Source organism: Oryctolagus cuniculus, chromosome 2 (assembly GCF_051225735.1).
Source record: "Oryctolagus cuniculus isolate XC-2025 breed Fujian yellow rabbit chromosome 2, ASM5122573v1, whole genome shotgun sequence".
Lineage (NCBI taxonomy): Eukaryota > Metazoa > Chordata > Mammalia > Lagomorpha > Leporidae > Oryctolagus > Oryctolagus cuniculus.
Genome location: NC_142868.1, coordinates 111,818,360 through 111,841,395, shown reverse-complemented (window position 1 = coordinate 111,841,395; position 23,036 = coordinate 111,818,360). Strand labels below are relative to the sequence as shown.

General features: G+C 46.2%; 1 protein-coding gene across 50 annotated transcripts in view; it reads left to right on the top strand.

Annotated features, from left to right (window-relative positions):
• The window catches only part of MAP4K4 (mitogen-activated protein kinase kinase kinase kinase 4), a 185,394-nt gene extending 165,446 nt beyond the window's left edge, over positions 1–19,948 (top strand). For 15 of the 50 annotated variants that reach the window (XM_051835298.3, XM_051835294.3, XM_051835230.3 and 12 more), the window contains 11 exons: positions 67–187; positions 1,143–1,334; positions 3,329–3,446; positions 3,748–3,918; positions 7,435–7,578; positions 9,117–9,251; positions 11,308–11,408; positions 13,404–13,577; positions 14,052–14,211; positions 14,909–15,048; positions 16,546–19,948. In XM_051835298.3, coding sequence (XP_051691258.1) covers positions 67–187; positions 1,143–1,334; positions 3,329–3,446; positions 3,748–3,918; positions 7,435–7,578; positions 9,117–9,251; positions 11,308–11,408; positions 13,404–13,577; positions 14,052–14,211; positions 14,909–15,048; positions 16,546–16,629 — 1,540 coding nt within the window. In that variant the 3' untranslated portion in view covers positions 16,630–19,948. The remainder of the gene's footprint in view (positions 1–66; positions 188–1,142; positions 1,335–3,328; positions 3,447–3,747; positions 3,919–7,434; positions 7,579–9,116; positions 9,252–11,307; positions 11,409–13,403; positions 13,578–14,051; positions 14,212–14,908; positions 15,049–16,545) is intronic. The other 35 variants (XM_051835377.3, XM_051835246.3, XM_051835237.3 and 32 more) reach the window with 3 other exon arrangements.
• Positions 19,949–23,036: the final 3,088 nt, after the last annotated feature.

Here is a 23,036-nt window from a genome sequence, read left to right as displayed (position 1 = left end):
AAGTCTGATCAGGACACCCTTGAGTCACAAGAATGAGGCCATCACTTGTGGATTTTGTCTGCGTAGGTCGTCTCTGAACTTGAGCAATGGGGAAACGGAATCCGTGAAAACCATGATTGTCCACGACGACGTTGAAAGTGAGCCGGCCATGACCCCATCCAAGGAGGGCACGCTGATTGTCCGCCAGGTACCCGCGTCTCCTCTCTGTTGTCAGAGGCTGAGCTTCTCCTGTGGTCATTAACCCTCGCTCCTTCACTCACTCATGCTGTTTCTACATCATCATCTGTTTTCATGTTAACAAGACCTGGGGGGTGTGTTGGGGCCAGGGAGACAGGTGTGGGTTGCATGCCACGGAGGTAGTGCGTAGTCTTCCACCCCACATTGCTGCTCTTGTGCATGTCTGCGGCAGCCCTCATTCGAGCACCACGCTGAGTGTCACGGTCTGTGTCGGAGCGGTAGAAAAGCCACAGGGAAGTCCTTACACAGGCTCTGCTCGAGTGAGAACACAGGACCGGAGCCTGTGGCAGAGTGGCCATGGTGGTTCTGCCAAGAGCACTGAGCTCTGCGGGACAGCCTCGCCATGGCCCCTTGGAAGTCAGAGTTGGGGTGGCCTGTCTTCTGTGCTCCCAAGTGTCTGTGTACCCCCCCGCTGGATAACTCTGTGCCAGCAGGTGTGTCCCGTATGGACCACTAAGCTTTACAGCTCTGTTCATTTCCTACCTGAGACTGTGTCAACACGATCAGCTCCTCGTTTCAATAGAATTGGGCATCCAGCTACCACTGGGGGGCTCTCCCTGGTCGTGCTTCATGCTCTGGCAGTGCGTTCAGAGAGAAAGCAGGGGAAGGCTGGGCGAAACCAGTTCAGAGAAATCCCAGGGGCGGTGATAGGAGCTAATGTGACCGATAAACCAGGTGGAAGGCTCACTGCTTCTGTCCTGGGGCCACCAGAGGAGGAAGTTTGAATTTTGTTGGCGGACATTTGGCAAGGAAGTCTGAGCAGTTCCAGCTAATTTCCTTGTTTTTTTCCTTGGTAATTTAACAGAGTGCAAAGTCCCACAGCACCTTTGACAGAGCAGTGTCAGTAGAGCATAGGCAATGTCAGCAGCGCTTGAGCGAGACAAGTGTGCCTGTTTTTTCTGCAGAGTACAGTTGACCAAAAGCGTGCCAGCCATCATGAGAGCAATGGCTTTGCCGGTCGCATTCACCTCTTGCCAGATCTCTTACAGCAAAGCCATTCCTCCTCCACTTCCTCCACCTCCTCTTCCCCATCCTCCAGCCAGCCGACACCCACCATGTCCCCACAGACACCCCAGGACAAGCTCACTGCTAATGAGGTATGTCTCGCACCACAGCTGGCTGCTTTCCTGGGGTTAGACCCGCAGTGCCTAGGAGCTAGTTTGCAAAGGAGACCTTTCCTACGCCCTCACCCCTTCCCTACCCGCTGCTTTCTTCTGTCACCCCCAGCCTTCAAGTAACATGTTTCAGATCTGCAAACAAATCCCTTAACTCGAGAGCAATTTCCCTCCAAACTTGCCAGTTCATTTTTACTTTTCTAGATAAGTGTAGTTGCATGGCTTTGTTTATTCAGGTTATTTGTAAAAATCTAAATCAAATGATTGCTTTGTTTTCAAACCCATTATATATTTGGCATGAAATTATTGTAGTTGTTAACAGAATCTGCCTTTTTCATTGTTTGTATCCAGTAAATAAATTGTAGGCTGGTTTGGTTAAGCAGACTTAGCCTTGTCTGGATAAACATGTTACCTGTACAGGGACCTCCTTCCAACAGGGCTGGACTGTGTTTTTCTCTTTCTGGGGGGTGGTAGTTGGTTGGCTACTCTTGCTTCCACCAACCCTGTTAAAAGGATTTCTGTACTTGAAAATTTAGTCATTCAGAATTCAAGGAGAGGCTAAATGCTTTTCAGGGAAACCTAGAAAATCAGGACGTTAAGCAAGGACAAAGGTCTTGAGCATGCTTTTAATTTAAAATTTAGTGTGGGAAATCTGTGTGCTCATTCATAGGCTTTGCTGTGGTGCTTGGTCTGGGTGCTGGCTGGGTGATTCTTTGCTCTTTGAATATGATTATGCACAAGTGCTGTGACTTGGCGCACCTTGAGCACTGTGTACTTAATTAAACAGTGATGTGATTTCATGGGAGATTGGTTTAAATGCATTTATGTGACAGTAGAGGGAGACTGGAACTGACATGTAGCTTTAGCCAGCTGCGTTAACATAAACACCGAACTCCCTTCCCAGTGCCTGCTGTGGTTCCCTCGTTAGAATAAGAATGGTTCTCTCCTTAGTAGCAGGCACAAGTCGACTGCTTTCCAGGCAGGCTTGGCATCAGATTGGCCATTGTCTGGATTGGCCACTGACCCATCTGCCGGGAAGGGTAGCCTGCTGGGTGGAGAGGGGCGGGGAGTGCGGGAGGGCCTGGGCTTCAGGACGTGATAGCCTCAGGTACCCTGGAGGGGTGAAATGTAGTGGGATAGAAGCACTTGACCTTTGCTCCCAAGATGTATATCCCTCCTACACTCACACTCCTCCTTACGTTTATATTTTAAACTGTGCTCCATTTTGCTCTAATGTACAGTATTTTACTATAACCTTTAACTCACTAAACTAGCAAGTTTATTTTTCTGTTTGTTTTCTTTTAATCGTCATTACATTTCCACTTAACAATTTGTTTCACTTTCTTGTGTTTTTTTTTATTTTTATTTTTATTTTTTGTCTTAAGTTACATTATTAACTGAAACACTGGTGCTCCTGAAAAATCAAAAGGATATGCTTTGTTTTGTCGTTTGCACCTTTCGCAAATGAGCCGCCAGTTGGCGTGGGTTTAACAGTGATACATCTGGAACCACGGAGCCCAAGCTTCTGTAGCTTTCTGGCAAGAGGCTCAGTTTAACATAAGATTTGCCAATGTTACAACATAGATTAATTGGACTTTTTTGGACAGGATTACAAGTAAATTCGGAAGTTGATGACTTTGAGGCCCTTTCAGGCCTCCTTTAGGAGTCGTCATTATAAGTTATTTAGTTTTTTTTAGATACTCCTGGCAGCACGAAGTGCAGGTTTCATTGGTGGCTTGCAGAGTTGCTGCGTGCGTGAGCAGTTCATCAGGAAGCAGTGCTTCTAGGTGCAGTGACCTGCTGGGCGCGCTGTGCCTGTGCGGCACTGCCAGCAGCGTCCTGGGAGTGAGGCAGGAGGGACAGGGCTTTGTACTGGGAAGTAGTGCAATGTGGAGGGGATTCAGACTGGTTTTTTTTTTTAATGTTCATATTTTTAAATGTCATTTGTATTAATAAAATTGAAATTTACATTGCAGACTCAGTCCGCTAGTAGCACACTCCAGAAACACAAATCTTCCTCCTCCTTTACACCTTTTATAGACCCCAGATTACTACAGATTTCTCCATCTAGTGGGACGACAGTGACTTCTGTGGGTAAGTATAGTAGCAGCAAGAATGTCGCTGGCAAACAGGACTTGGTCACTGTGCGTTGCTTTCAGGTGGCTTAGGCATGGCATCATGGTTGTGCACAGGCTCAGCCTGGGGTACAGAAGCCCCATTCCACTTGCATCGCCTTGTTTGCAATGAGCTGCATAAGTCAGTGTCCTTTTTCCATATACATTCTTACAAGTTTCTTCTTGACAGAGAAAGATTGTTTACTGGACATATAATGGGGAGGGAGGCAGATGTAATAAATACAGGTTCAGAAAATAATTTCCTATGTGCTGTGTTTCAGTGGGATTTTCCTGTGATGGAATGAGGCCAGAAGCCATAAGGCAAGATCCTACCCGGAAGGGCTCAGTGGTCAATGTGAATCCCACCAACACAAGACCACAGAGTGACACCCCTGAGATTCGTAAATACAAGAAGAGGTTTAACTCTGAGATTCTGTGTGCAGCCTTATGGGGTAGGTATCTTGCTACCGGTCTGTTTCATTTCTATTCTATAGGGTGCGAGGGTCTTCTAGAAAAATACCATTTTAGGTTGTCAGGGGAATTGTTCTTAAAGGATTTCTGACAGATATGGCGGAAGACTCCTATGATGCCCACCCCATACCTCCTGTAGGTTGGGTGAGTGGTACGTTAGAATGATGTGCTATGTGTGTGTGCTTGTACCCATTTCAGCAGACAAATAGTGGAGAGAATGACCAGTTCCCCTTTGTGTGAAGAAGAAAAGTAAAAAGATGAGGCTAACACTGGTCCATATTTGGGGGAATGAAGAACTTCATTGAGGCTTGGAAAAATAGGATGATGACTTAATACTTGACATTGAAGAAAGGCTAGTAAAATACCTAAATACTGTATAAAATGGAGTATCAAAATACTACATGAAAATGTAAGCTTAAAATAGTCTTTTTGATTCAGCTCCGTCAGCAAATGTTTGTCTTTTCTGCAGATAGATAAACTGCTTTAGAATTAACTTATCTAGGAATATGGAAGAAAAGCACTAAGAATAGTGTCCAGTTTCTACTTAGTAGCAATATAGTAAGAGCCAGATTGCTAGTGTCAAAATAAAAACGTATGAAATGAGTGAAACATGGCATATGTTAGATATTAATTTCTCTTATATAGATAGTAAATCTGCTTTTAAATTGAATAGAAGTTCTTTTTCCACAGTATTAACTCACAAACTGAAATGTGTGATATTTCCATTAAAGAAGAAATGGCTTGTGAAAACCCAAATGGCTTGCCATAAGTTTAGCAGGTATCAGGCCATAAACTCGAATTCAGTGTGATGATATTGTTTCACTTATAAAATGTCATTTTCATCCATAACTGCATGATAGCTGCTACTGCTTGTGGCTGTTTGAGTGACCTAAGATAGAAGGTCCGGTTTCTTAGTTTCACAGGCTTAGTGGCCGCACGTGGCCATTGTCCAGTGGGCAGTGCATGTAAAGAGCGTTTGTTACACCACAGAAGTTCTGTTGGACAGGGCTGGTCTCGAATGGCATGTTTTACAGAGCGTAACTTCAGATGATGGGCGGAGTCGGGAGCCACATGCATGTTTAAGCCTTTTCAGTTGTACACATTCTCATTTTGGGGCAAAACAAAATGCTTACTTTCATTACAATTACTTTCAAATTCCCGCGGCTTCCTTCAGGTTTTCTGAAGCCAACATTCATGCTTCCTGAAGGGTCGAGGTGGAGATTTGCATTGCTTGCCAAGGAGTGGATTTTAAGTGAGGGCTTTTATCAGGTCACTGCATAATCAGAAACTGTAAATGTCTGTCCCTGGAGCTCATGAGGACCTTTCACGTGTCCCACGTTTTCTGAGGAGCCCAGGGATGGTGCTGGTGCTACTCCAGAGCTGCGGCAGTGCCTTGTGTCTGGCTGTTGTGCATGCGCCTGGCTGTGGTAGTCACTGCTGTTGTCACGCGAGTTTGGGCAGCCATGGCAGGTTCTCCTCTTTCCCAGGGGCTCCCAAAGTTTCTTTCAGTGACCTCAAGGAGTGCCCGGTAGATACTGTCTCCCCAGGTGTTGGGGGAAACCTGCTCAGAACAGAGCAGGGGGCGCTTTGGGAAGGCTGTTTGCTTGTGGCCTTCACGGTGGCTCATTTCAAGAGTCTGGAAATGGGGGTTGCGGGAAAGGGGTGCACTGCGTGCGTGCCATGCTCTCATGAGCCGTGATGCCCTTCCTGTCCTTCCGTCTGCCTGATTAAGCAGTTACTTCATGAGAGCCCAAGTACCTTTATTCCTTGTCAGTGAATGTATTACCCACTTCAGGGAGTCATTGCAGTCATTATCAGGGACTTCAGAAAGTTGATGGACAAGCAGAATTAAAAGATGAGGAACAACAAGATAAGTTTATGTTGGTGCAAAAAGATTTTGAAATCCATACATAATTTTTTCATGATAGCCATTTTCCATCAGCTTTTTGAAATAACCTTATAAGTGCCCAATTCACAAGAACTTTAAGGGAATCTGTGCTCCATGTTACAAAAGTGATTTATAGGCAGTGAAGGTTTCAGACTAAGGAGGCTAGAGCACCTGGGGAAATGAGTGTGATAGAGGGAGAAGTGAGTCGGCTCAAGGGACAGGGGGTCTTAAATGCCAGACTGAGGCTCTTGGAACTTCATGAAATGTGTCGTCTGTAAAGATACTGAATGACTCAACCAGGGAGTTAGGAAGATTTAGCCGATTTGACTGATGTGCAGTCATGAGAAAGTAGACAGAGATTATTTGAACAACCACAGTTAAAGTCTATCCCTTGGGGCTGGCGCCGTGGCTCACTTGGTTAATCCTCTGCCTGCGACACCAGCATCCCATGTGGGCGCTGGGTTCTAGTCCCAGTTGCTCCTCTTCCAGTCCAGCTCTCTGCTGTGGCCTGGGAAGGCAGTGGAGGATGGCCCAAGTGATTGATCCCCTGGAACCCGCATGGGAGACGGGGAAGAAGCACCTGGCTCCTGACTTTGGATCAGCGCAGCGGCCATTTGGGGAGTGAACCAATGGAAGGAAGACTTTTCTCCTTGTCTCTCTCACTATAACTCTACCTGTCAAAAAATTAAAATAAAAAAAAAAAGTATATCCCTTGCTTATGATTAGAGCAAGAACAGAGGTGAGGGAAAGGAAGAGATAGGGAAGATGAGCCCCCATCTGGTGTTGGTGGCTGGTTTATCTTGGAGCGAGGAATCTGCTTTCAGTGGAAATACATAGTGGGTGGCAAAGCAGGGAGGTGCCCTGTGGACTCATGGTTCCCGAAGTACCACTGGAGCACAGGCTGGGTGGGCTCGGGTGTGACCAGACAGCACCAGAAGCAGAGCAGGTGCATGGAGGCGAAACTGGAATCACACCATGGCAGTAGAATCACAGTGTGTGATCAGAGAGTTAGGACAGGTCACAGGGAGAAGTCACAACACTTCAGTGTGCTGGAGACGTGGAGGGACAAGAACAGAGCAGGTGTTTCCTTGATGGTGGTGGAGAGAGTAGTCTTTGAGAAACGTGTAGCTGGGTGATGGGAGCCAAATCAAGATTAACACCTTATATAGCTCCTTCTGGAAGTTTGCCAGTGAAAACAGAGAAGGGTGAAACACGAGGAGTCCATTGTATCAGATGGATGTTTGTTCAAGAGCCTCATGGGACTGGATGGAGGTAGTATCTGTAAAACCAAAGAGACAGTGATCTTGCCGTGTTCTGGGGGAAGTGAGGGAAAACCAGAACCTGGTAGGTGGTGAAGGAGAACAGGGCTGAAGCGCCCTCATTCTTGCTCCTGTATCTTCGCTTCGTTCTGTCTGAGCAGCTGTGCTGCCATCACCATCACCACAGTGTGGTGAGCTGTTGCAGGTGTGATTCCTCTAAGCATTTCCATTTCTGGGTGAGTTAAGGAAGCTGCCCTCTTTTCCAAGTAGGTGGTGTTACCTTTCTCAGATCACTCAGCTGTTTACCAAGCAGAGCATAAAATTCAGGCCTTTCTGTGTCCTTGAAATAGGAGTGAATTTGCTGGTGGGGACAGAGAGTGGCCTGATGCTGCTGGACAGAAGTGGCCAAGGGAAGGTTTATCCTCTGATCAACCGAAGACGCTTCCAACAAATGGATGTGCTTGAAGGCTTGAACGTCCTGGTGACCATATCTGGTAAGTGTTTATGCAGTGAAGTAGACTATCTGACACTGTGCACTCAGCTTCAGTCAGTTTACTCTCTGTGCTGGCGAAAGGCCATACGTCTGTATTGTGACTTTACAGTAACGAGAGAGGAAGAGGAATTCAGATGTGATGCACGTGCACACTTGAAGAATACTCTTGAGATAAACGTCAACCTGTGCTTCTCACTGACGTCTCTCACACGCCCCTGCCCCCCTACTCCCTACTGCCTCAGCCAGTGTGTAGGTCTGTGTTGTCCACTCCCTCCCACAGGACTCTTTCCCATCTACTGGTTCACTCCCCAAATGGCCTGCCACAGCTGGGGGCCAGGATAAGTTAGCAAGAACCCAGTTATTTGAGCCATCACTGCTGCCTCCCAGGATCTGTGTTAGCTGGAGACTGAAGTCTAGAGCCAGAGCCATATATCAAATCAGGTACTCGAGTGTGGGATGCAGATGCAGGTGTCTTAACACTAGGCCGGGTGTTCAGGACTCTGACAATCAATGTGACTAGATCAGCATTATAGCGTGTCTTTTAACCTTACATAGATTAACGCTTAGAACTGTAAGTTTTGTTTTTATCAAAAGAACATTTTCTGTAAGATGTCCATTGTAGAAATTAAAAATTAAGAAAGTACCATAGAAAAGCATGTAGGAAAAGTAAAAAGTAAAATCATCCAGTTATAGTATTTGGTAAGTTTTTAATTGCCAGTCTTTTAAGTATACATCACACTCAATATATGCACTTATGGAGAAAAATCTGCACAGTGCATTTGGTGGTGTTTCAAACATACAGCAGATAGCAATGAGAATCAGCCGATAGCCCTGTGTAGGCTGGATAGGCTTAGCAAGCATTAAGATACATGACTGTACATGCAGTCAGCACTCCCATCCCCGTCTTCCTGCCCATGGTGACCTCTGTCCTGAAGTTAAGTGGATCCATCCCGCTCAAGCCTGCTTGTCCAGCTCATGAGCTTGTTATTAACCCTTTATGCCAAGCCGGCAAGCCTTTCTCCGTTTTGCCCATTTCACGGGCCTGGAAGATACTTTCTTACTGTTCTGCTGTTGTTTCCCTGGAGGTTTATTCCCTTCTTGTAAGCATTTTTCACAGATGTCCTTTGGACGTACGTGTCTATGTTGCATTGACCATAATTTCCTAATAATTTGTGTATTGTTGGGTCAAAAGATAGGCAACATTCTAAGACTTCACACAGGTCTCATAATACCATCAGTGGTATTGATTTATTACATGCCAGTGCCAGCTTGTTTTGTTTTTTAACCATCCATCTTCCTATGTAAGTCTGAATTCGTTATTCTTTTACAACCTTTCCTTCTAACCCATGCCTATACCTAACGATAATTCTGTAGGAGTTTTGAAAGTCCATCTAAATAGCAGTTGAGTTTCTAATAATGTTTTGGTATGGAATGACTTCTCTCAAGGGAAAAACTATTTACTGTTTATAGAATTTTCTTTTGGTTCCTATTGTTAATACTTGTTTTTGAATATGGATGTAAAATATATTTTTTTTCTAGGCAAAAAGGATAAGTTACGTGTCTACTATTTGTCTTGGTTAAGAAATAAAATACTTCACAATGATCCAGAAGTTGAGAAGAAACAGGGATGGACAACTGTAGGGGATCTGGAAGGGTGTGTGCACTATAAAGTTGGTGAGTTCCAGAAGCGTTAGAGAAGTCTTTTGTAGTTCTCATTAGAGTTCCTTAAAATTCACATGATCTTTCAAGCTTGTAGTAAAAAACTGGTTTCTGAAACATGTGGTATATTTCTGGCACCCTGTTTTTAAGACATACTCTTATGTTGAAGTCTCAGCAACAGTGACTTACTGCCTGTGTGCACCTACAACGTGGCATGGGGTGCTGTCCCACTCTGCGTCCTCGCTCTCCCCGACGCCGCTCATTTTGCGAGAGTCTCTTCACCCCCTTTTCCACATTCTTCTCTGTAAATTTGTGGAGCAGGGGAACCTCTTTAAGGACGTCTTGCCGGGTGAAAGCCAACCGATTTGGATTTCTTCTTTAAGTCATGGGCTTACTCTTCTGTGAAGAAGACTATGGGGCCTTGGCAGTCAGCCATAGAAGCTTTCACTTTGACCCAAACAGTGATGGCTTCTCGTTTTGAACTTAGTGTGCTGTGCAGAGCTGCTGAGCTCTGGATGAGTGGGTGAGTTCAGCTGGCCAGGTGATGTTCTGTGGCCACTCGTTTGCTTCTCTGTGGTGTGCATTTCGTGATTCTCTTGAAGTAAACTCTTAAAGGAACTAAACCAAAGCCAATTGTTTTTGCATATGAAAAGAATCAAAATAACTGATACCAATGTTGGAAGTAAAGGGGGACATAATGGATTTTAACTGAGCTATAGTTCTATGGAAAAGATGATGTCTTCTAAGAGAATTTAAAGCAGGCACCTAGTGAACATTGATTTTTGCTTGCATCTTTTCTTTTCTGTATGTTATGAAGCTGTGTGCTGTAGTCAGTTCTCCACTGGCAGGGATGTTGTAATCCTTGACATATCCTCTTGTTTATGTGGTCTCCCTACAGCCCTCAGCACGTTGGTTCGTGATAACTACAGGAACCACTTCAACATTTGGAGGGCTTCTGAGTGATCCTGGAAGATAGTTCTGTGTTGTGTATATGTGAAGTGTTTTTATTTGTTGAGCTATAGCTAAAATCCTCTAAGGCCAGGTTTAATGAGCTAGCTCATAACAGCTCAAATGCATGAGGAGATTATCCTACAGGGGGAGCTAGAGGAAGACATGTTAGACTGTAAGAGGCTTTTCATCAGGACAGAGCAGTGTCTTCAACCATCCGTTCTTACAGAGTGAATCACAAGTGTCTCTGGGGATAAGTGTGGGTGATACCATTCATTTGTTATCTTTATAGTTGGCCCCCAAGGACAGGGGGCCATTGAAAGTACATTTAAGTTGATTAAGTTTAAAATTTATTGTCAGTTGGCACTAGCTCATGGCCACATATGTCTAGTGGGTATTGTTAGCTGTGCAAAAATAAAACATTTCCACCATTGTAGAAAGTTCTCATAAGTAGTATTGATTTGAACAGCTTCCTATTATCCTTTTTGTGTTAATATTAGTTTCAATGATTTATTTGAAAAGTGACAGCTTATGGGGTTTAACAAGGAGACTTACTGAGTTTACAAGGCAGCTGACACGCACAAAGAATCAAGTGTGATGTTAGCTGGCTTATAAAGAAACCAGAGCAGTAAGTCACAAGTGGTCAGGGACCTCTCAGGACAGCTGGTTTTAACAGAGTTGCCTGGCTCTGAGGGAACCAAAACAGCTATAGAAAGGAAGCAGTTATTTTACAGTTGAAAAGAGATTTATTTTTACTTGCGCTCTGCTGGCACAGAACTTTAGTGTGAATCCTAGAAATCCCAGCTCTGCTGGGATCAGGAAGTGGCCTGGAACGGCACTTGGGTTTGTGCACAGATACTTCTGTCCGCTGGCAGGATTCAAGACCCAGTGAGTCTTTTTGCAGAGCCCTCCGTGTTTCTTAGTCCATGTGAGCACCTTGCAGAGCTCAGGGAGACCCTGACCTCGCTCTGGGATCTGGGAGCCAGCTGCTAATTAATCCTGCCGTTTTCCTTTCTGAAGTAGTTTGAGTGATCACTAGAAGACATATTTATGAAGTTTGTAAAAGTTGGCTATAAATTTTTAAGAGTTCCATGTTAATACTTGTGTTTTCCTTTTTTTCCAGTAAAATATGAAAGAATCAAATTTCTAGTAATTGCTTTGAAGAGTTCTGTGGAAGTCTATGCGTGGGCACCTAAGCCATATCACAAATTTATGGCCTTTAAGGTAACTAAGTGCATTGAAAAGTAGCATTAGCTGTGCAAGATACAACCAGTAGTCAGAGAATAAGCTTAAAAAGTCTGAGCACTTAAAATGATGATATGAAAGCTATGTGCTGTTACGGCATATAACTTTGTCCTAAGCATAAGCAAGTCCACTGCTGACGGCTGCAGTAGGCTTAGTACTTTCTGTGCCTTCGGAGGCTGGGAACGAGAGAGCTAAGTGTTGCACTGTCACACTTTGATCAGCGTGGTGATGTGGTAACAGAGGAAGAGGCAAAGCAAGACCACTTCTACCCTCTGGTAAAAGACCTTCACAAACAGTCATGAACGTGGATTAGGGTGTACTTGCATTCCCAGTCATAAAAGTATTCAGCAGGAGCAATTATAAAATCTGTTCAGTACATTACGAATTAAAAATGGAATTACAGAAATTTTTGATGACAAATATGCATTATACATTAAATGGGAAATGCAAGTTAAAATATTTATCATATGACCCATTTTTCTTTAAATAATACTGTAGATGCAATGTCTGAATCTGATGAAGAAGCTAAAATGGATTTGCCATTTTGTGTATCTACGGTTTGAAGAAAGAAAGTGAATGAGCCTGTAGTTTAAGTTTGTTCTCTCTAGAGTTCCTGCCTGCCCTTATTACCATGATGGATTACCTCACTTTGCCTGATACCTAAAGAACTGTGAATAAAATAAAATTAATAGTTGTCAGTGTAAAATTAGTAGTTTTCAGTATAAAATAAAGTCTTCAGTGTATCTAAATAGTTATTTTTGAAAAAAATAGAAAATGAGCAGTTTTGTGTGTGTGTGTTTTTTATTTTTTATTTTTATTTATTTATTTTTTGACAGGCAGAGTGGACAGTGAGAGAGAGAGACAGAGAGAAAGGTCTTCTTTTGCCGTTGGTTCACCCTCCAATGGCCGCCGTGGCCGGCGCACTGCGCTGATCCGATGGCAGGAACCATAGCAGAGAGCTGGCCTGGAAGAGGGGCAACCGGGACAGAATCCGGCGCCCTGACCGGGACTAGAACCTGGTGTGCTGGCGCCGCAAGGCGGAAGATTAGCCTAGTGAGCCGCGGCGCCGGCTAGTTTTTTGTGTATTTTTAACATATTTTTACAACTTAGCCTAGAGTTTACCCCAAAGCAAATTTATGAGATTCTTAATTGATATTATCCTGATATTACATATTATAAATAATTTAATAACATAATTTCTAAAAGGAGACATAAAACCTTAAGCTAACCTTTGGGCCATTTTAGTATAGGGCAAGAAATTAAGAAGTTTTCATTTAAACTGATTCTACTTACTTATTTTTAAAAATAGTTTATATATATTGCAAGGATAAGTTTCAGTTATTTGGGGAATATTTGAATTTTTAAATTGCTTATTGCTTAATTTCTTGGTGAAGCAGTACAAATGGAATTTTCATATTTGTTTAAATCCAAGTGCTATCGAATTGAGATAATTGGTTATAAAATCACGTATTCCTCTGAGATATGGTCTTCATATCTGTTACGTACCAGATACCATACTAGTTGCTTTTATAAATATTACCTATTTAAATCCGTTCTGTTCTCATGTCCCAGTCTTAGGAGTGGTGGGTGTTGGCATTAATGAGGAATGGGCTTTCCAGTATTAAAGACTGGATGGATTCTCAGTGTGGGACTCCTACGATGACTCCTTGCTCCACCATCTGCAAGTGAAGAGTCAAAAGATACGCTACACATCTAGACAAACAATAGGACAGCAGATGACAGAGCAGAATTCTCGGGCTGACTAGGGGGGTTTGATACATAACTCTGGAAGAAGTGTCATCCCTATGCTAATTAACAGACAAAAAGATAGTTAAAAACTAATTTTATAGAGTATTTTTGCATATGGTTGCTTGGTATTTGGCTAGTCGACAGCCTCGGGTCTGCTTCCTGATCTCTGTTAAGAGTAAGTTCTGCTTTGCCTCGTCTGCTTCTCTCACGATCGCTTCTTTGCAGTCGTTCGGCGAGCTGGCACATAAGCCACTGTTGGTGGATCTCACTGTGGAAGAAGGCCAGAGGCTCAAAGTAATCTACGGGTCCTGTGCAGGGTTCCATGCCGTGGATGTGGATTCGGGATCAGTCTACGACATTTATCTACCAACACACGTAAGAAAGAACCCACACTCTATGGTTGGTTGACTGGCTTCGTTTTGTTTTGACTTTCTCTTTACTCTGCATAGTGCACTAACACTTCCCCTGGGTGTGGGGGTGAGTATTTGAATGATACGCCCCATGCTGAGACAAGCGGAAGTCCACTTTCCTGGCTCTGTGAAGCCCTCCTGAAAACCTCTTAGAATTTGCTTTGACTAACATGGAATGGGTTGGGGACCATTGCTGGCAGGCCCTGTGTGGGGAGTAGCTTCCAAAAGGAGCTTACCGTCCATATATGGCTCAGAGGCCTCAGGAAATGTGGGAGTATGTGACCCGTTACAGGTAGACTTTGGGATGTAAATTGCATGGGTTTTTCCAGAGTGTTCTCTAATGGCTGTATTTATCACCAGGAATATGGTACCAGTGCATTTGCCAAGACAGTGTAGCTGAACACTCTCACAGGCTGGAAATTGCCACAAACATGTTTCCCTGCACTCTGTTCCTCTTCTCTAGATCCAATGTAGCATCAAACCCCACGCTATCATCATCCTCCCCAACACAGATGGGATGGAGCTTCTGGTGTGCTATGAAGACGAGGGAGTCTATGTGAACACGTATGGGAGGATCACCAAGGATGTGGTTCTGCAGTGGGGAGAGATGCCCACATCTGTAGGTATGAAAGTGAAGCCCTCTCCGGGACTCCTGTATTCATCACACCAGTTGTGTGTGCTATTCTAGCGGACACTCAGCAACGGATGATGGAAAGTTAGATTGTACACGTGGAAATAGAGGTCTATTTTAGGACAAAATGCAAATTATTGCATACATTTTAAAACTTTGTTATCGCAGTCTCTCATTTAACCCTTAAGACATTCAATGAGAATAGGGCAGATGTTTTTGTCGAAGTGGTTTACGCTTGAGAGGGGAAGAATCCAGCTAGACGCCCTCATATACAGTCTTCCAGTTTGCAGTCGGTAACAGAGGCTGGTAGTTAATTTCCATACTTCACATTTATATCCCAGAATCATTTGATTTTGTTGCAGTTCAGTCACTGTCTCTGTCTACTTGCCCTTTCTTCTCCCTGCCTTCTCTTATGACTGGATTGATGAAAATCTGTGCGCTAAACTCTAAACTCAGTGGGTCATTTCTCAAGGTAAGTGTGAAAGGCCTAAGGGAAATGAATAGATTTAACCATCGATTCAAGTTACTTCCCAGGGTAGAACAGGCAGTTACAAATGTGAAGTTCCTTATCAACAAAAATCCTTAACTGCTTGGCCTTTAGGAGGGTGTGACATATCTGTCACATTAGCAATGTCATCTTAGGGTGTTGACTTACATTTAATGGTTTCTGTTTTTCCTCTCCCCCATAGCATATATTCGATCTAATCAGACAATGGGCTGGGGAGAGAAAGCCATTGAGATCCGGTCTGTGGAAACTGGCCATTTGGATGGTGTGTTTATGCACAAAAGGGCTCAAAGACTAAAATTCTTATGTGAACGCAATGACAAGGTAATGGTGTCCTTACGGCTTTTTTGTAGTTGTTATTATCTTTTAGCAGTGGTTTATTTTCCCTGTGATAAATTCCCTTGATGTTTGATAGATTGTGAAATAAATTCATTGGAGAACATTTTAGACATGACTTTTTAGGTATATTTGTGGGGCCAGAGTGTATTTCGTTTGTTTTTGCTGTGCGGTTATGGAGGGATTTTTCTGTGTGTGTGTAGTTTTCTTTAGCCCCCCACTAGGTTACGTGTGGAGGCTGTATTTAGTTAGAGGTGGGGACAGTTAAAGCTGCTCGTTGAGTTGGATGGGATTTTTTTTTGAGTAGAAGGCCGCACTCGTACTCTTTGGATCGGGTGAGAGGTTCCCCTCTCCCGATGCAATGTTCTGTGCGTTAGTGAATCCGCTTCCTAGCTTGCATGTCAGAAATGCTCAGCAGTAGAAATCATTTTATTTCAGTCCAGGAGCACTCTACCACGTCCCTCCTAGATCCTAGGGCATCAAAGCCCTTTTGCTTTTCAAACCTGTCCCCATCCCTGTCTTCTTCGGGGACCTGGGAGGCCTGCCCTGGGAAGGATGGTGAAGAATTGCGCGGGTCTTTCCCGAGCACAGCCTTCTCTCCTGTCCAGTGAGCTCTCAGGCACTCCAAGGCAGCGCATCCTGCCTCAGACACTCGCCTCTCGAAGCGCACGTCCCTCTCCTGCTCCATGCTGCAGTACGTTTTCAGCCGTGGCTGACTGTAGGATAAACTTGCATACCTGACGCGAGGAGGAAGCACTGCCGTGTGCCCTTGCAGCTAGTCCTCCTGCTTGTCTGCACGTGCCGCACGTGCCCCCACGGCCACCACCCCTGCTCCTGCAGCCCTGAACTCATCTGCGAGCGACGCTCATATTTGCCCCTACATAGTGTCCCCAAGATACGTTGTTACCTTGAAAAGTCTGACTCAGACCTAATTTTGGGTTTTTCAGCTTTTTGGTGTATACTTTCTCAAGTGTATTTCTTATAGCCATAACTAAAATATTCTTTAAACTTTAGGCAATTAAATATTTTTATCAAATATGTTGTATTTTAATATTATTAATAAAAGACACGAGAAGTTCCTTTCTCTGTGGGATCATAGGAATTGATTTTTTACTTGCTCGTTAGAAAGAAATCAGGTATCGTCCTTACTGTTCACTGCCTTTTTCAAATATGCTCATTTAGAATGTGGTAGTATTGGAGGTGGGAAGAACGAACCCACTTTTCACAGTGTGGCGAGGCGGCAGTGCAGCTGACAAGCCTTCATGGTGATGAAAATTGGCTGCAGAGCATCACTCCTTCCAAATTCAGCCTGGCATCATGCCAGAGCTGCTTTTACAAGGGCTTTTTGGGATGTGGGTTCCTTGCACATAGCAGTATTGAAGGAGATGATGGCTTCAGTTCCCTGGGTGGAAAACACGGGAACCCTGCTCCCACAGCAGGTGCTATACGGCCGTGCTAACCCGCTCTTTCCTCTTGACTTTGCAGGTGTTCTTTGCCTCTGTTCGGTCTGGTGGCAGCAGTCAGGTGTATTTCATGACCTTAGGCAGGACTTCCCTTCTGAGCTGGTAGAAGCAGAGTGATCCGGGGATTGTCGGTCTCCAGAGTCTTCAAGATCCTGAGAACTTGGAATTCCTTGCAACTGGAGCTCCACGCTGCACCAGTACAGCCAGGACAGCTGTGTGTGCAGACTCACGTGTTGGGTTCTCCCGTTCCTTCCTTCCCGCTCTGACCAGTTTATCCCTGTTCTTTTCCTTACTCAAAAATAAATCAAGGCTGCAATGCAGCTGGTGCTGTTCGGATCCTACCATCAGGTGCTATACGTGTTTGGGATTGAGCATCAGGCCGGAAAGCAAACATCTTTCCTACAGCTCCAGAATTCCTTGTCTCTGAATGACTCTTGTCTGTGGGTGTGTGAAGGTGGCGACGCTGCACACGCCGTTGGTTTTGTTGGCAGTGGGCACAAGGAGGTGAAGCGTGCCGGTGGAAGGAGCAGTTGGCTGAAGCAGAGAGCAGATTTAATATAGTAACATTAACAATGTATTTAATTGACATTTCTTTTTTGTAATGTGACAATATGTGGACAAAGAAGAAGGTGCAGGTTTAAGAAGTTAATATTTATAAAATGTGAAAGACACAGTTACTAGGATAACTTTTTTGTGGGTGGGGCTTGGGAGGTGGGGTGGGATGGGTTAAGGGGTCCCATTTTGTTTCTTTGGATCTGGGGAGGGAGGGGTCCTGGCCAACAACTCAGTCATTTTTCTGTGTACCAAGTTTTGCCTAAATCATGTGCAGATGGAAACTTTAAAAGAAAAAAAAAAAAAGAAAATGTGTGCATTTTGTATAATGGCCAGAACTTTGTTGTGTGACAGTATTAGCACTGCCTCAGTTAAAGGTTTAATTTTTGTTTAAACCTAGAAGTGCAACAGCAGTTTTACCACAGTCTGCACTTGCAGAAGAAAAAATTCAAACCACGTGTTTATTTTTTTGCCTACCTCATTGTTTTTAATGCATTGAGAGGTGATTTAGTTTATATGGTTTTGGAAGAGACCATTAATGTTTAATTTAATCTTAATACCAAAACTATGCGATTCCAGTTTGACTGTTAACTTTGTTACAAATCTCAGCAGCACAAGAAAACCCTTCCATGAAGATGGGAAACGGCCTTCGGCTGATGCGGCTTGCTTTCTGCGTTTGGAAAGCAGAGTGCCTCATTTTCCCCAGATGCACCATGCGTGGTTGCTGGGGCCGCTGTAGCCTGCAGCGCCAGAGATCGCATTGTTCCCAGGTCGGGGGTTGGTAGCAGACAGGTGGTCACGTTAGCATAGTCACACAAACTGTTCAATGTTGCAGGAACCTTTTCTTGGGGGTGGAGATATTTCCCTTTTTCTAAAAATGCAATGCACTAAAACTATTTTAAGAATGTAGTTAATTCTAATCATTCATGAAGACAGCATCTTCCTGTGTTTTAGGTGTAATATCGAAGCCCTGGCTTTTCTCGTTTCTCACTTGCTCTCTTGTTCTCTGTTTTTTTAAAACCAGTTTTACTTTGCGAACATGTTCACGGCATTTGCAATAAATGTCTTGGTAATAATCTGTTTCATGGCTTCATGGTCCTCACTCAGCCCCTCCAAGGATGTCCCTTTGTCAGAGTCGTGGCTCTGCCCCCTCCCTTTCCTCTTGTCCAGCTCTGAGCGGGAACACTGTGTGATGGCTACTTTCAGCTTCATTCACCAACAGAAGCTGGGTGTTTCGGGGGGGTCGCTCCTACTCCTTTATGGTGCATTTCTCTCAGCACGAAAATGCGTCCCCCCCACGTAACAGTAACCTGCCCCTCTTCTCCAGGGCTTTGCCCATCCTCCTGTTCCATTCTAACCACGACTGTTCTCTCCTTCCTGGTTCAGCATGCTTGCCTCTGGCTCTCCTCAACCATAGGAACCTAGTGAAAAATACGTGCACTCCCGAATGCGGGAAAACCCAGCTGGTTGTACACGCCACAAAGGCAAGATGAGCAGAGAAAGGCTTTTCTTCCGGAGGAAATGGCAGATGGAACTAGTCTCTCACTCGTATGATGTTGGAATCGTGCTGATAGCCAAAGCAGAAAGAACTGGTCTTCCCTACTAACCCGAGGTTAGCCTAGACAAGGTTGAAAGGGACCTGAGCCAGGCCAGGCCAGATCGCATCCCTGGAGGACTTCCTGTCGGCAGTGCCCCAGCAATGTGCACGCTTTTCCAGGAGGGGACGCTGTAGAGAACACACGTGTGCACGTAGAAAGGGGACAGAGAAGGGGGCGGCTGGCGGCGGCCCCTGCCCTGACTGGAGGGCTGGAGAGAGGCGAGCGGACGTCTGAAGAGTAATGAGCAGGCGCCGCCAGCGAGGAGGACTCCGCAGAGGATGCGGCGTCACAGCCTGACAGCGTCTGTAAGTCACGCGGAGGGCGTTTCGTTAGCATTAGGATGCTCAGAAGTTCTCAGAGGGGGAGCTTTCTCTTGGAAGAGGGTCCGAGCTCAAGTCTGAGCTGTGCAGCCCAGGCGCCCGGGGGCAGTGCCATGGTGCGCTAGGGGAACTTGGTCAAACCCAGGGCTGAGCCTGATGTCCTGCAGTTGGACAGCGTCTGTCCTTGTGGTGGTGGCGGGGAGGGGTTTCCCAGGGCGCGCTGTACCTAGCCCTCCGGTGCTCCTTCCGTTCTTGGCCTTACCACCTTGTAGACCAGACTGAATCGCTACAGCTTCCTGTGTGTGCCAAGGAAGGTTGCACCATAAAAGATCACGATTTGTTGAGATTTCGGATTCTTTTACGGAATAGTGATTTCCCCCCCTCTTCCACAAAGTGGTGGTTTCTCCACAGAAGTGCCAATATGGCAGAATGACAAGAGGAAACAGTATTATGCTGAAACCGTTAATAGGAACCATTGAACTGTTGCAGGACTGCTCTTCTAAACAGAACACAAGTACGTCTTAGGCTTAGTCAGAGCTTTAATGAAGTAGCGCCTTCCTGTATTTCATCAGAGTAACCCTCTCTGTTTTGAGTGCAGTGTTTTTTTACTTTTAGTTCATGCACACGTCATGTTGGAGAAATTGTTTACAAAAATGGTTTTGTTTCACTAATGTGCATCACATATTTATGTTTTATTTTTAGGTGATTTTAATGGGTTATTTAGGCATAGCACACTTATGGTGATTCATAATCCCTAATTTTGCCAATTATAAATTTGCTAAATAAGACAGATGACAAACTGCATTAAATTTACTAATAAAACTGCAGAGCAGACCGATGGCAAGTACACAGCCCCCCCCCCCTTTTGCAGTGCTAACTTGTCTACTGTGTATCTTGAAAATATTGTTGTCCCCTTCCCCCTCTTTTTCCTGAAATAAAGTAAAAATGACACTTATTCCATGTGGCATGAGTTTCAAATATGTTCAGACGTTTCAGAATTTGTTTTTCTGTGGAGCTCCATATTTTTATGCACACCCCCTTCGCATGTCCTCCTGTCTATTGTCTTTTTCTTTCTTTCTTTCTAAAGCCAAACTGACAGAGATCTTCCATAGGTTAGTTTGCTCACCAGATGGCTGCAACCACCAGGGCTGAGCCAGGCCAAAGCCAGAAGCCAAGAACTCCATTCGGGTCTGTGGCGTGGGTGCAGGGCCCCAGGTGCGCAAGCCATTATCTGCTGCCGCCCGTGATGCATTTGTCGGAAGTGGGGGATGCAGGTATCCCAAGCCGGAGCTTGACCCACGGCCCCACAGCACCTGCCCCTGTGCCCTGCTGTGTTGAATAGTGAGGGCTTGCCCAAGGATTTTCTCACATGGGTCATCAGCACGCCGAGTGTTTGTGGGAAGACCTCAGAGAGGAAGTGGGTGCTGAGCTCTCCCATCGCCACTTTCCTGAAACTAAAATAGAATAAAGCTGATTTTTCAGGCAGAGAGAAGGTCTTTGCACATCTGGATTGGGTCAGAAAGTCAAGTAGCACAAGGACGGTAGCGGACAAGACAGCTCACTGAGTTCTGTGCCTGAAGGCTCCCTGGGGCCTGGTGTTTGGAGCCCCGCGTGGATCAGCACCTTGCCCACACCTGGAGGCCACTGGGCTGCGTCACCCTCAGGCCACCTCCTCTGTCTGCACGCGGGAAACACGTCACTTCTCTGCAGTGGAAACGAAGCCGTGCATCCCTTGGCTGCCCCAGGAGCAGGTTTTTGCTTTTCTGACTAGATGTTTGTTGCGGTTGGCTGGTGACGAGGACCACGGGAAAATCTGGTGGGATTTTCATCGGACTGCCATGTGTTCCTCCCACCCCAACCCTCCCCTCCCAGGGTTGAGACTGAAGGAAGGAACCGAGATCAAATCGGACCAGTAACCAGCTGCCACCTCCGCCGTCCACCTCTTACAGTGTAACAGTCACACGCCATGCCTCACTCCCGAGAAGTGGGCGGTATCTTAAGAAGTAGAATGGGTAACGGATTAAAAATTGAGAGAATTCATTACATTTTCTCACAGGAAAAGAAACGTGCTGGAGTACTAGGGTCTCGGGTGTAGTCCTCCGCTCCCTTGATCGGAAGCTTAGGTTGTTTCCATGTTTGAGTCTCTGGACACTGGCCCACCCCTGCCCCTCCGGCCCCACCCCAGCGTCTCTGGCCATAGCCTAATCCCTCTCGCGACTTGGCTGGTATTGTCTTGTCTACTGTTTCATTTCCTGTCTGGACACAGAGCCCGCATTGTGAGTTGATTGTTTGCTCATTTTCGTGATGATTGATTTATTTGAAAGTTACAGGGAGACAGTGAGAGCTTCCGTCTGCTAGTTCACTCCCCAAATGATCACAAGGGCTGGGACCGCAGCCAGGAGCCGGGAGCCGGGAGCCGGGAGCCGGGAGCCGGGAGCGAGGAGCCGGGAGCCGGGAGCCGGGAGCGGGGAGCCGGGAGCGGGGAGCCGGGAGCGGGGAGCCGGGAGCGAGGAGCCGGGAGCCGGGAGCGGGGAGCCGGGAGCGGGGAGCCGGGAGCGAGGAGCCGGGAGCCGGGAGCCGACACTGTTTATGAATTGCACTCTGCTGTGTGCCTCAGGGAACTTGCAGCCATCCTGCCTGCACAGACCAGGCGGTTTGGGTGGGGACGGGGGCAGCGTGGTGCGAGGCCCCCTGTCCACAGCAGGGCCTGGGATCCTCCGTGCTGCCCGGCTGGAGTGTGGGGAACTGACCGCACTGCCTAACCTGAGGCCTGTGCCCAGGTCCCTAGCTTGTTGCTAGGAAATTTGAATTAGATGAAAGGATTTTTTTTTTTTAAAGCCACTTTTCTGTTTTGGTCTAAGGCGTGAAATTCTGGCATGGTCCCCACCAGAAGTTCTGTGGAGGGAAGTGGACAGAACAATCCTTGGATTTGTTTGGGAGTGAGATGGGCCTGCAAGCATCAGAAACCTGAATTAACTTTTCATGATAAATGATTCTGTAACATGCGTTGAAAGAGTTTGTTTACTTGAGGGAGTCTGAGAGCTCCCATCCAGGTGTTCACTCCCTAAATGCCTGGGAGCAGCTGGGGCCAGGCCGAGGAGGAAGCAGGGAGCCACCAGCCAGCCAGGCCCCAGTGTCAAGCAAAAACTCAGAAACCCAGTAGTCCCCGCTGAGCAATCTTGATGCTAAACATCAAGCTCATTGGTAAGCGTAGATCGACTTGAAATGAGAGGCGCTCTGGGATCCCAGCTGCCCCGTCTTGCAGCCGTGGCCCAGCCTGCCATGGAGATGGAGCCCCCAGTCCTGCCCTCTGATGGCCCTGAGTTCCCCCCGGGAGCCAGCCTTGTTGAGTGAGGGTCCTCTTCTCGTCCTGGGCAGATAATGTTGGTTCAGGAGGGCCTTGGCTACCCGTGTGTGCCTTCCTGGCTTCCAGGACGTTTGCCTCAGTGTTGCATCCTGGGGGCCTAACCGCCCTCCAGGCTCCTCGTCCGGCACATTGCTGAGTAATGTGGACGCTGGTGAACTTCTGGGAAGTCGGTAGATGATGGTCAGCCCGGCGAATTGAGCAACCTCAGTGCTGAGCACAGGGTGAAGGTATGGTGCTCCTGCGGGGAAGTGCAGAGGTGACCAGGGGGTCACTTGGAACAGGGCTTCCTGTGCCCGGGAGGGTCAGGCAGAGCCTCTGGTAACAGTCCATGCAGAAGAGAACAGCACGCGATCACTACTGCAGGAGGCAGCTGCCCGCAAAGCTCCTGCGTGTTTGGACTGTGTGGTTAAAATTGGGGATCGAGAGCAGACCCCTCATTGTGGCCAGGGCCGACTTCCACGCACATGCAGTGAGCTCCAGACCAATGCTGTCTCATCACAGGAGAAGGACCCGGCTGGAGAAGGCTGCAGGCTCATGCTGACAGGTGCTGGTGGTAACTCGGTAACAGAAGTAATTACATGAAGATCAATCGACTGATCAGGCCTTTTGGCGTTCGTCACAGCAATGATGGCAGTAGGTTCTCGCGTGCATTTTCTCCGCGCCAGGCCCTCTGCAT